General features: G+C 35.9%; 1 protein-coding gene across 5 annotated transcripts in view; it reads left to right on the top strand.

Annotated features, from left to right (window-relative positions):
• The window catches only part of YTHDC2 (YTH N6-methyladenosine RNA binding protein C2), a 119,761-nt gene that overhangs the window by 64,826 nt on the left and 40,844 nt on the right, over positions 1-14,091 (top strand). For all 5 annotated transcript variants that reach the window (XM_055536515.1, XM_055536512.1, XM_055536516.1 and 2 more), the window contains 5 exons: positions 791-947; positions 5,557-5,664; positions 8,079-8,227; positions 9,740-9,875; positions 13,584-13,710. In XM_055536515.1, coding sequence (XP_055392490.1) covers positions 791-947; positions 5,557-5,664; positions 8,079-8,227; positions 9,740-9,875; positions 13,584-13,710 — 677 coding nt within the window. The remainder of the gene's footprint in view (positions 1-790; positions 948-5,556; positions 5,665-8,078; positions 8,228-9,739; positions 9,876-13,583; positions 13,711-14,091) is intronic.

Below are 14,091 nucleotides of genomic sequence, written 5' to 3' on the forward strand. Positions count from 1 at the left end.
AGAAATATTTGTGTTAAATAAAGATATTCTTGCCATCAGTTTTCATGAGTGAAAATAGATAGCTTTGTAAAAAAAGTGCTTTTTATGTATAAAAATGATACATGTATTTCGAGAGTCTCCAGAATAGTTTTCTTTTTTCTCTGTGCTTAGTCATCTATTTTCTCTTACATATCTTAGGAGAATACTTAAAGTCAGTTAACTTCCTGGTTATCCTGTTATTTTAACTAGCTGCTGATGAAATAAGTAGATGAATTAGCACCTTATTAAAGAATTCTAAGCTTTTATCCAGTTTGTGTCAGAAAACTTAGATTAAGATTTATAATTTGATTTATAATGAATGAAGAGAAATTCGTAATTATTCTTGTGCCTGGTATATAATAAAGATTTATACACTATTAAAAAAAAAAGATTTATAAGCTTGTGATAAGCAGCTTTTGGAAAGTTTTTAGTTCTCTGCATTCAAACCACAATATGCACCTGGTCCTGATGCTAACAGAAGCATATTTAAATAGATTTTATATTTATTAAAATTCTATTAAATTAGACTGTACTAATTCAGAATTTGTTTTAGTTTCTGCAGTTTTACATCCTGTGGGAAAAGGGGCAATACGTTACCCACAGAGGATTGTTAATATCTAAGTATTTCTAACTTGTCTGTAAAACAAATTTCACTAATTGACTGTTTCCACATTTAACTTGATTAAGTGTGAAACTCAGCAGCTCCATAGTTTTAAAGACTTTACTTATTTTATGTTTTAACTGTTCCATGGTTTGTTTTTGTTTACTGCAGGATGAAGTTCATGAAAGGGATCGATTTAGTGATTTTTTACTTACAAAGTTAAGAGATTTACTGCAGAAGCACCCAACTTTGAAACTAATTCTTTCTAGTGCTGCCTTAGATGTAAATCTTTTTATAAGATATTTTGGGAGCTGTCCAGTGATATATAGTAAGTAAAATTATCAGATTTCTTCAGGATTTTACGAAAGAATTCTTTTTTGGCTTGATTTTATTTATTGAAATAGAAGTATTAAGGAATATTCTGATGTATAGGGCATCCTTTTCTGTTTTCTCTGAGATGTGCTTAATCAGTCATCTCTATATATTTTCATCTTCTCCTTTTTCACTCTTTGTTATTGTGTAGTGAGCCAGTTTTCTAGTCTTAAAAGGAGATACGTTTTAATTTTGTATTCCTCTTTAAATTCTGTCTTACAGCTTCACCTTTATTACTAGACTCTTTCACAGAGTAGTTGTATTCCCATATTTACTTCCCATGTACTTCTGAATATGTTGCCACTGAACTTTTGTCCTTGTCCTTTAATCATACCTTATTTTTTCACCAATCTTTAAAAAAATTTTTAATTTTCTTCTCAAAAATTGAAAAAGTTGTGTTTACCTCAGTGTGTTTACCTCAGTTCAAACATGTAAGATGTAGTTTATTATATTGAACAGCTGCTTTTTTATTTCCTAATATGAATGTACCATGATTTATTTAACCATGTCTTAATTTTTAGACATTCACATTGGTCCTGGATCCTTCCTTTTGCCAACTATAAACTTTGTTGTTATGAGCATCCTTATACATATATTCTTATATATATATATATATATGTGTGTGTGTGTGTGTGTGTGTATGTGTGTGTGTGTGTATATATATATATGCTGCTACTGCTGCTAAGTCACTTCAGTCATGTCCGACTCTGTGCGACCCCATAGACGGCTGCCCACCAGGCTCTGCCGTCCCTGGAATTCTCCAGGCAAGAACACTGGAGTGGGTTGCCATTTCCTTCTCCAATGCATGAAAGTGAAAAGTGAAAGTGAAGTCACTCAGTTGTGTCCGACTCTTAGCGACCCCATGGACTGCAGCCTACCAGGCTCCTCCTTCCATGGGATTTTCCAGGCAAGAGTACTGGAGTGGGTTGCCATTGCCTTCTCCAATGTACAGGTGCTCTTATTTCTGAGAATAGATTCTTAAAAGTGAAATTGTTGAGTAAAAAAGTATGTCTATTTTTAATTTTAACAATAATATGATTTTGCCATTTTACTTTTCCAAAAGGCTGAAATGATTCACATTTCTGAAGTTTATGGGGCTATGCATTTATACATTCTTAACAGTGTTGTTTTGAAACTGATTTAATTGCCAAGCCTGTTATTCATATTTTATATAAAAATATTACTTAAAATTGCTGTAGTATTTCTCATAATCATTCCCTCTTTTTTGTGAAATGCTCATATCCCCATCATCTGTTTGCCAGCACTGCTTCCTAAGTCTCATTCTGTGTCATAGCCTGTACTTTCTTGGTCTCCTCTGTGGGCTTCTTTTGCATGGTGCTTAAATATTGTTTTTTTTGAGGATTATTCCCATGATCCATTCTTTTTTTCTCTTCCTCTCTTCTTTTCCCTCCCCTTCCCTCCTTTCCCTTCTTTTTTTGACTTCTTTGCTTTTTCTCTTTCCTGCTCTATGCTGTTCTGTACTTGATACTGGGAATGCATAGTTTGTTTCCCTGGAAGATCTCATTCTTGCCCTTGACTTCTACTTTCTTATATGGATGACTCCTGAATCTTTATTTCCCAATTCAACCTGTTCTCCAGAGCTTTGGACTTAGGAAGTTTATAAGCAGTTCACATCTAATATGCCCTAACTGAATACTAATCCTTTCTAAAAAATATACAAGCAACTCCTTCAGCTTAATTCCAGAAAAATAAATGACCCAATCAAAAACAGACAGTTCTCCAAAGAAGACATACAGATGGCTAACAAACACATGAAAAGATGCTCAACATCACTCATTATCAGAAGAATGCAAAGAATGCAAATCAAAACCACAATGAGGTACCATCTCACGCCAGTCAGAATGGCTGCTATCCAGAAATCAACAAACAGTAAATGCTGGAGAGGGTGTGGAGAAAAGGGAACCCTCTTACACTGTGGGTGGGAATGAAAACTAGTACAGCCACTATGGAGAACAGCGTGGAGATTCCTTAAAAAACTGGAAATAGAACTGACATACGACCCAGCAATTCCACTGCTGGGCATACGCACTGAGGAAACCAGAATTGAAAGAGACACATGCACCCCAATGTTCATCGCAGCACTGTTCACAATAGCCAGGACATGGAAGCAACCTAGATGTCCATCAGCAGATGAATGGATAAGAAAGCAGTGGTACATATACACAATGGAATATTACTCAGCCATTAAAAAGAATACATTGGAATCAGTTCTAATGAGGTGGATGACCTGGAGCCTATTATTCAGAGCGAAGTAAGCCAGAAAGAAAAACACCAATACAGTATACTAACATATATATGGAATTTAGAAAGATGGTAATGATAACCCTATAAATGAGACAGCAAAAGAGACACAGATGTATAGAACAGTCTTTTGGACTCTGGGAGAAGGCAAGGGTGGGATGATCTGAGAGAATAGCATTGAAACATGTCTATTATCATATATGAAACAGATCGCCAGTCCAGGTTCGATGCATGAGACAGGGTGCTCAGGGCTGGTGCACTGGGATGACCCTGAGGGATGGTATGGGAAGGGAGGTGGGAGGGGGCTTCCGGATGGGGGACACATGTACACCCATGGCTGATTCATATCAATGTATGGCAAAACCACTACAGTATTGTAATTAACCTCCAACTAAAATAAATAAATTAAAAAAAATAAGAAAGAAGAAGTATATATATATATATATTTTTTTTTATTTTAAATTTATTTTAGAGGCTAATTACTTTACAATATTGTATTGGTTTTGCCATACATCAACATGAAAAATAAATAAAAAATCTGCTTCTTTTGTGTTGCCTGTTTTAGTTAATCATACCATTGACCAAATCACCTAAGTCACAACCTGTAGGACTTTTTGTTCATAAGGCCAACCTAGACAGCATATTAAAAAGCAGAGACATTACTTTTCCAACAAAGGTCCATCTAGTCAAGGCTATGGTTTTTCTACTATCAGGTATGGATGTCAGAGTTGGACCATAAAGAAAGCTGAGCACTGAAGAATTGATGCTTTTGAACTGTGGAGTTGGAGAAGACTCTTGAGAGTCCCTTGGACTGCAAGGAGATCCAACCAGTCCATCCTAAAGGAGATCAGTCCTGGGTGTTCATTGGAAGGACTGATGCTGAAGCTGCAACTCCAATACTTTTGCCACCTGATATGAAGAACTGACTCTTTGGAAAAGACCCTGATGCTGGGAAAGATTAAAAGCAGGAGGAGAAGGGGACAACAGAGGATGAGATGGTTGGATGGCATCACTGATTCGATGGACATGAGTTTGAGCAGGCTCCGGGAGTTGGTGATGGACAGGGAAGCCTGGCATGCTGCAGTCCATGGCATCGCCAAGAGTCGCACCCAACTGAGCAACTGAACTGAAGGCACATAAAATTTATGCATCTGCTAATGGAAGCTCATTTTGGCAACTAACATTTGACATGTATAAAACCAAACCCCAACTCCTATAAGCCAACTTGTTTTTCTTTAGCTTTCCTTGTCAACCTCAGAGAATGACATCTTCCTCTATCCAGTTTTTTAAGCTAGACTTTTAAGAGCTGTGGTTGACACTTCCTTATCATTCCTCCATATTTAATCTAATGCTGAGTTCTGTGGATTTTACTTCCTGTGTATCTAGAGTTTGTCTGTCTCCTTCCATTTTTACTGTCACCAGTCTTATTCAGGTTATTGTCCTCTTCAGCCTGAACAATTGTAATTGCCCCTACTGGTCTGTTCCATTTACTCTGCTCTCTTTTAAATCCATTCCCCAGGTTTCAGCCAGAGTGTTGTTTTCTGAAATGAAATTTTGATGATTTAAAAACTCTCATGAGCTTAAAACTTTGAATGACCTTTACCTCAGAATAAAGACCTAAATCCTTAATAAGACCTATTTCTTTGGCCTCATCTTGAACTCTAGCCCCCTCTCCACACCACTCCTCACATCATATTCCAAATAGCTTGGCTTTTTAGTTCCTTGAGAACATCATATTCTTTCATACTATAAGGCCTTTGTGCATACTGTTTTGTGTTTTTTTTTCTTCTTCATATTACATTCTTTCTTCTCTGTGTAGCTTAATTATTTTGTTTACCTCCTTCTCTTGGTTCTCATTTTTCTCAGTGAAGATGTTTTTCTTGTCTCATTCAAGTTCTCCTATTATGTACTGTCATGGTATCTTGTGCTTCTTTCTCGTAGGACTTTTCACAACTTTATTTTTACATGGTTGTTCTGAATTACTGGATTAAGGTCTGACTCTCCTGCTGGACTGCAGTCTTTAAGCTTCAGGAAAACAGGAGGAACTCTTGTTTCTACTTGCCATTTATGTTCCTAGTACCTAGTATAATGCCAAACACACAAGTGAATAGCAAACATTGGAAGAAACATGCAAATAAACAGTTGTCTATCAAAGTTATATTTAAAGGGCAATATGAGGATTACTTGATCTATGGAATTGCCTTTGGATTAACACTTAGATTTATTAATTTGAAAATCTCATGTTTTTATGCAAGTTACCTCTAAGATGCAAGTTGACTGATTAAAATACTCCTGTTATTTAGTACAGGGAAGACCATTTGAAGTAAAAGAAATGTTTTTGGAAGACATTTTAAGAACTACTGGATATACAAACAAAGAAATGTTAAAATACAAAAAGGAAAAACAACGAGGTAAGCTCTTTATCAAACAAATATAAAAGAAAATTATTATTGATACTGACTTTTTAGAGTACTCCAGTCTTATACTGTGCAGATACTAGGATACTTGAAAGTATTTCTTTCTGTGTATGGTTGTAGATTATATTAGACTACTGTCCCAAATGGATCTTTTATATTGTGGTTTAAGTCCAAAAGTTATAATCTATGGAGAGGAATTGAAAGGGAATGCCAGAGCTGAGTGTCTGCATCCAGAGATTCAGCCACTGTTTTAAGAAAGGACAAGATGATATGCTGGCTGTCTCCCAGCATGTGTTACAGAGTGGGAGTGAGAGGCGGGTGAGGAAAGAAGGGAGTTGTATGTGAGTGATGAAAGGCTCATCTTTCTTAGAACTGTCGAGTTCTTAAAATCTTGAAATTGTTATCAATTGCGTCTGAATTTTGGTTGTAGCATGACCTGCCTATTAATACATCTCTTATGATTTATGCTGTATGTCCACTTTTGAATTAAGGTTAAGTTCCTTCTGGTTACTTTTAACTACATTATTCATGATGGAAGACTTGACTTTAAGTTTTGATTCCTTTGTTTAGTTAGTATAACTTTGGACAAATAACCTTAAATTCTTTGGATTCTTTGCTTGAAAAAAGCAGTTAGTAATGCCTGTTTCACAGTGCAATGTTGAATCACTAATATGTACATTATAAAATTTCTGGCTCTGATTATAACTTGTATCTCAAACAACTAGCATGGTGGTAGAAATTCAGTAAATGATTTCCTTCAAAGTGCTATATGGATATTAGTCATTGGTTTAAACAATATTTGTTACATGGATAAAATACTGTTCATTAAATTTTGTGCTTATATAGAAGTAAACTTCTTACCAGTAGATGAACAGATGAAGTTTTTAAAAGCAGTTTCATGTCTCCTTTTGGTTCAGCATAATATGTTTTATTCTTTGGAGGCAATGCCAAAGAATGCTCAAACTATTGCACAGTTGCACTCATCTCACACGCTAGTAAAGTAATGCTCAAAATTCTCCAAGCCAGGCTTCAGCAGTATGTGAACCATGAACTTACAGATGTTCAAGCTGGTTTTAGAAAAGGCAGAGGAACCAGAGATGAAATTGCCAACATCTGCTGGATCATCGAAAAAGCAAGAGAGTTCCAGAACAACATCTATTTCTGCTTTATTGACTATGCCAAAGCCTTTGACTGTGTGGATCACAATAAACCGTGGAAAATTCTGAAAGAGATGGAAATACCAGACCACCCGACCTGTCTCTTGAGAAACCTATATGCAGGTCAGGAAGTAATGGTTAGAACTGGACCTGGAACAACAGACTGGTTCCAAATAAGAAAAGGAGTATGTCAAGGCTGTATATTGTCACCCTGCTTATTTAACTTATATGCAGAGTACATCATGAGAAATGCTGGGCTGGAAGAAGCACAAGCTGGAATCAAGATTGCTGGGAGAAATATCAATAACCTCAGATATGCAGATGACACCACCCTTATGGCAGAAAGTGGAGAGGAACTAAAAAGCCTCTTGATGAAAGTGAAAGAGGAGAGTGAAAAAGTTGGCTTAAAGCTCAACGTTCAGAAAACGAAGATCATGGCATCTGGTCCTATCACTTCATGGGAACTAGATGGGGTAACAGTGGAAACAGTGGCTGACTTTATTTTTTTGGGCTCCAAAATCACTGCAGATAGTGATTGCAGCCATGAAATTAAAAGACGCTTACTCCTTGGAAGGAAAGTTATGACCAACCTAGATAGCATATTCAAAAACAGAGACGTTACTTTGCCAACAAAGTTCCATCTAGTCAAGGCTATGGTGTTTCCAGTGGTCATGTATGGATGTGAGGGTTGGACTGTGAAGAAAGCTGAGTGCCGAAGAATTGATGCTTTTGAACTGTGGTGTTGGAGAAGACTCTTGAGAGTCCCTTGGACTGCAAGGAGATCCAACCAGTCCATCCTAAAGGAGACCAGTCCTGGGTGTTCATTGGAAGGACTGATGCTGAGGCTGAAACTCCAACACTTTGGCCACCTCATGTGAAGAGTTGACTCATTGCAAAAGACCCTGATGCTGGGAGGGATTGGGGGCAGAAGGAGAAGGGGACGACAGAGAAGGAGATGGCTGGATGGCATCACCAACTCAATGCACATGAGTTTGGGTGAACTCCGGGAGTTGATGATGGACAGGGAGGCCTGGCGTGCTGCGATTCATGGGGTTGCAAAGAGTCAGACATGACCGAGCGACTGAACCGAACATGTTTTATTGAATGTTTCTAATTAATTAATTTTTTTAAAAAGTAACTTTAAAATAAGGCCAACTTTTAGGTATTTTCAAATTCACTTAATTTTTTTAAAGAAATGTATTTCATAAAACAAAGAATGTATCTACTTATTTTCTTTGGTAATTAATTTAGAGGAAAAACAACAAACCACACTTACAGAATGGTACTCAGCTCAAGAGAATAGTTTCAAGCCTGAATCTCAGAGACAGAGAGCTATCCCAAATGTGACTGAAGAGTATGATTTATTGGATGATGGTGGTGATGCTGTCTTCAGTCAGCTGGTAAGACCTCAGTGGTTTTACACTGATAGTTTGAGTGAAGATTGTATACTTTAAACAATATTTTATGAGATTATAACTTTTATTGCATTATTAAAGCATAATTCCCTTACTTTATCTTAGACTACAACACATTTTTCCGAATAACTTTCTATAAACTCTTTTTTTCAAATAATGTGACATCTTTTATTGTTTCATTCTGAGTTAAAATTATTTCAATATTTTCTGTAAATTGTTTCAAGAAAATAGTTATAGTTATGTATATACATTATCATTGCTTGATTATTTTATCATGTCAAAAATTTAAGGACCTATGATCTAAGCAATGTAAGATTAGCTAAGTTAGGAAAAAACTGAGAAAGTACTGTTGGTATTAAGGCAAGTATAATCAAGACCAGGGTTTCCACCAGAAAGCTATGTGACTGTAAAGTCAGTTACCCATCATAGACCTCAGTTTCTTTTCTCCCTTTTATTTTGCCACAAAATCTTTCTACAAAATCTTTTTTGTAGACATCCTGCCTGCTCACCCCTCACTCTCCACCTCTATTCCCTAGCTGGGGCGTCTGCTACTTTGGGTTCCATGGAGTCTATTTGAAAACAAACTAATGAATTTCCTAGGTTCCTTCTGGTCTTTGATTTTGGTTTAGAATTCTTAAGGACTTCCCTGGTGGCTCAGATGGTAAAGAATCTGCAGGCAGTGTGGGAGACCTGGGTTCGATCCCTGGGTTGGGAAGATCCCCTGGAGAAGGGCATGACAACTCACTCTAGTATTCTTGCCTGGAGAATCCCCATGGACAGAGGAGCCTCACAGGTTGCAAGAGTCCGACACAACTGAGTGACTTTCACTCAGAGTTCTTAAAAAGGCATTGGTGATTAGAGCAATGGCTGGGACTGTGTACTTTTTAGAAAAGGAATTAAACTGTATTGAGCATGAGAATGCAAATATGCTTGGCAGTTTTCTCCCATTGTTTAAAGTTCTGATGCATCCAAATGAACTATTCTTGTAAAGAATGTATACTTTTAAAGAATATTTAAAAATTGTTATTTAATGTTGGGAACATCCATTTGGTTCAGTGAATAGCATTTTGATCCTGTAAATTAGTGATTCTTAAGCCTGGCTACATATTAGCATCTCCCGAGGAAGATTCTGATGTACTTGCTCTGGGGTGGGACTTGGCTTCAGTGTTGACAAGCTCCAGGTGACATTTCCTCTGTGGTACAGTTGGGAGAAAAGACCACTGATCTGCAGGTATATTTAGCAACATTGTGTCAGAAGCACAGTTAATATTGTGACTAGATCATACTGCTTTGTTGACAAGCTTATTCTCAGATAAAAGATGAATATGAAAACAAGATACAGTATTGGAAATGATAATGTTTATGATGAAATGACAAACTTTTATGTCAAATCCTTTGATATAACACTGTATGACTAATAGTTCTTATGGTCATTATGGCCATCTTGTATTCTTTGCCAGCAAAGGTTAAGTAATTTATAATCTTTGCTTTTTGAAGACAGAAAAAGATGTGAATTGCCTTGAACCATGGTTAATAAAGGAAATGGATGCTTGTCTTTCTGACATTTGGCTGCATAAAGATGTTGATGCCTTTGCTCAGGTGTTTCACCTTATTTTAACTGAAAATGTTAGTGGTAAGTGTAAATTATTTCAATTTTTTAAATTACTCTTGCAGTTATTTATTATGATAGAGATATAGTTTAATTCATAAAATTCAAGATTCACTTTTTGTTCACGACCAATAATTTATTCTTTTGGAGTACTTATTTCCAATGTACAAGTGAGGATTTTTCTTAGTAACATAGTAGAATAGATATTGTACAATAGAATAGTATTGTATTAAATGAAGGATTCTTAACCTAATGTCTCCAGAACAGTTTTATGGGGTCTTTGAATATATGATAATTATATGCAAAAGTGTTTTTATGTGTATAAGATTTGTGATATAAATATACTTACCCCCAAATCACCCCTCTTCCTCCTTGAAAATCCAAATATCTCGGATTTTCAAAGAGATTTATGATTTCAAAACAGGGAAAAATGTTAATATCTTTTGCTGTAGATTATTAATTCAATAAGTGAAAAATTTTAGTATACCTTTAGTTATTTAGGCTCAAGTTCTGAATCTCATGTACCTGCATTATATCATGTGACATGTTTTCATTAATGATTTATTCTGATGTCATTAGTTGATTATAATGGATATTAGTAATCAGAGGTGAGTTTTAGAACCCTAAAGGCTTTTAGGCAAAAGGTAGAATGATGGTAATGGAAGGTTAGTACCTTCAGGACTTAGGTATCAAATAGTTTATCCCCTCACTTGAACTCAGCATTATTATAATTGACCACTCCCTTCCTGAAACATGTTCTTCAGTTTACTTCTGATATTCCATACTTGATTTATCTTTTTCTCATCTCTTTGACTGGTAGGTCTTGGTTTCCTTGGCAGGATTTTTTTCTTTTTCTTGACCTCCAAATATGGAATGTCCCAGCCCTCAATCCTTAAACTACTTCTCTTTACGCTTACTCCTGAGTTGAATCTCATCTAGTCATAGCTTTAAATATTTATTTAAAATGACTCCTAACTTTATGTCGTCTCCAATCCTGACCTCCCCGCTCACTTCAATATACCTCACTACTTGACATCTCCAGTTGGAAGTCTGTTAGGGGAATAAAAATAGATTTACGCCAAACAACTTGATTTTCTATCTCCTAACCTCTCTCTCAACCTGCTATTTCGTGAATGTTCCTCTAGTGATCATTATCAGTTTTAGACCCCATTAAAAATGCAAGTGCCTGGCCATCCCAGGCACACTGAATCTAACCTTAGGGTACTACCATTCACCTAGTTGCTAAGCTAACAAAATATAAAATCATCCTTGACTTTGCTCTCATACCTCACATGTAATCCATTAGCAAATCTTGTTAGTTTTACCTTATAAATAAATCCTGAATCTCACCACATTTTACTGCCTATACTGCTGCCATCCTAGCCCAAGCCAACATTTTTTCCTGGTCAGTGTAACATTTTCAGCTGTTACACTGACCCGTTAACAGCTTCTGTTCTTATGTTACTTATAGTCTGTTCTCCAGAGAACAATCGGATTGATCTTTCGAAAAGGAAATTGGATCATGCCACTTCTCTTCTCTCAACTCTCCGATAGCTTTCAGTTACACTTTGAATAAAAATCAAAGTCTTTCCCCCTGATTTAGTCTCTGATATTCTTTTTAAATCTCATTTTCTACTGTTTGCCTTGTTCACCGTAATTTAGCCACTCTTATCTTCTTGCTCTTCATATATGCTGTCTCATTCCTGACCTTGGGCCTTTGCTTTTGTTGTTTTTTTATGCTTGAAATGATCTAATATGGTCCAATGCCCACTTCATTTAGGTTTCTAGCCATAAGTTAGGAAATTTGAATTCTGAGACACATTGCTTTAAAACATTTATGAAACATTTAAAAATATTTTTGTATTGTCTTTGACCCTCTTTTTAGATATTTCTTTTGTAACTACTAGACTATTACTTTGATAATGGTCATCTCTCCTTTATAGTTTTATTGGACATTTTCCAGAGCCCAGTATTCTAATGTCTTAAGCCATGTGTAGTGAACTAAAATGTTAGTGTATCTCTATGAACAGTAATTTACTTTCCATATTTTTATTTTTCTTCTAAAATTGCAATGCTTAATTTTAAGGCACCAGAAGTTGAAAATACTTCATGTGATCCAGGAAACTTTTGGCTTCATAGATTTCTTTTTAACTGTATCAGTTTTCCTGTGTGATCTTGTGTAGCCAGGTAGTAATTAGCTGGTTTAGTAGGACTAGGCATTCTGTGGAATGCTGGATGCTAGTCATCTATTGCTGCATAAGAAATGATTCCCAAACTTAGCAATCTAAGACATTTATTATTTTACATAGTCATTGAGAGTCAAGAATCTGGGAGTGGCTTAACTGAGTGGTTCTGGCTCCTAGTCACTTGTAGACTGATAGTTAAGCTGTTGGCAGGGGTTGCAGTCATCTGAAAGTTTACTGAGACTGAGAATCTGCTTCTAAGATGGCTCACTCTTGTGGCTGTTGGTCAGAGAACTCAGTTTGTCTCTGCTGTTGGCAGAAGGCCTCTGTTCTTTGCCATCTGGACCATCCATAGCATTGCCTTGTTCTTCTCAGAATGTGACAGCTGGCTTCTCCCAGAGTGTGTGATTCAAAAGTGAAAAAGGAAAAGCAAGCAAGAAATTGTAGGTACCTTTCATGTCCTAGTCTCCAAAGTTGCACACCATTTTTTCCACTTTATTCTATTGGCTAGAATGAGTCACTTAGTCCAGCTCTCACTCAAAGAGAGGGGAATTAGGCTCCACCCCTTGAAGGAAAGAGTATTAGTGAATTTTTGGTCATTTTCTAACTCCCATGCTTATCTGTACCCCTAACTGAATATTCCATTGAAGTAGTAATTCTCATATAGTGAACACAAATCATAATCTTTGCAGATCTTTTTAATAATGCATGTGCTTTCTCACCCAAGACTACTGAATCTGAATCTAGAAGTAAGGCATAGCTGTCTGTGCTTTTAGAAATAAAAAGCCTGAGGTCCCCCTGAGGTCTTATAAGTCCCCCTGTCTACCTTAAGAACCATTGGTTTATATTAATATTTGATACTATGTTTAAGAGGGTTGTTAACCTGTTTTACTATAGAGGGTTTCTCTCAGTAGTAATTTCTTTCTGAAATTACCAATTTTGTACTTTATGAGCATTAGTTCTAAGTAATTATAATACCTTGCATTGCTTGAAATATATTTTAAGATGGAATTTAAATTCAATAAAAGTTTATTTTTTTTCTCATGGAGGGGTTTTATGGGAAGTAAACTTTCTGCCAGTGTTAGTCTCTTTAAGCATCTCATAATAAGACCCTGGATTGATGGGGGAATAAAAGCAAAATAAAAGGATGTCAAAAAATCATTTAAAATTTTTCATTTGCCCTTTTAACTTTCACTACTAGATTCTGATGACACTTAACTTTTTAATTATCTTGCCATTTGATTAAGGCAGAATCTAGATTTAAGAAGGTTACTTAAGAGTCAACAAAGTTAGTAGCTTTCCTTTCTGCTTTGATTAACACTATCTTTCCTTCTCCTGCCTTCCAACTTGTGGTACTTGTTTTATCCTGCTTATACCAATGACACATGAGTATCAGATCTTAGATGATCTGAGTTAAGGGTTATACAGTGCTGTTATATATTTAGGTAAATGACCATGTCCTAGGTTAATTCCCCTAACATTCAAAGAAATTAAAATGTATTTAAATAATTTGAAAATTTAACATTTACGTATCTTTTCTTTCTTTTAGTTGATTATAGACATAGTGAAACCAGCGCAACAGCTCTGATGGTTGCTGCGGGACGAGGCTTCTCAAGTCAAGTGGAACAGTTAATTAGTATGGGAGCCAACGTTCATAGTAAAGCATCAAATGGCTGGTAATTTTTAATTGCATCTGTTCTTTGTATACCTTTGTATAGCTACATATATCTTTTTTGATTTCTTATATTTGCGTTTATATTAAAAGCTATTGTGAGGGGACTTCCCTGCTGGTCTAGTGGTTAAGACTCTGAGCGTCCACTGCAGGGGACATGGGTTTAATACCTGGTTGGCAACTAAGATCCCACAGACCATGCAACACAGCCAGTAAATAAATAAAGTTGCTAAAAAAAAAAGAAAAACTTAAAAAAAAAATGAAAGCTGTTGTGTAAAATTGCTCATACATCTCTACTTTAATTAATGAATGAATAACTTCGAGTAATTAGTTTCCTAATTTTGAGAACATTATTTCTCTTTTTTAATTTGATACCTTTGAATTT

This window comes from Bubalus kerabau, chromosome 10 (genome assembly GCF_029407905.1).
Source record: "Bubalus kerabau isolate K-KA32 ecotype Philippines breed swamp buffalo chromosome 10, PCC_UOA_SB_1v2, whole genome shotgun sequence".
NCBI classification, from domain to species: Eukaryota; Metazoa; Chordata; class Mammalia; order Artiodactyla; family Bovidae; genus Bubalus; species Bubalus kerabau.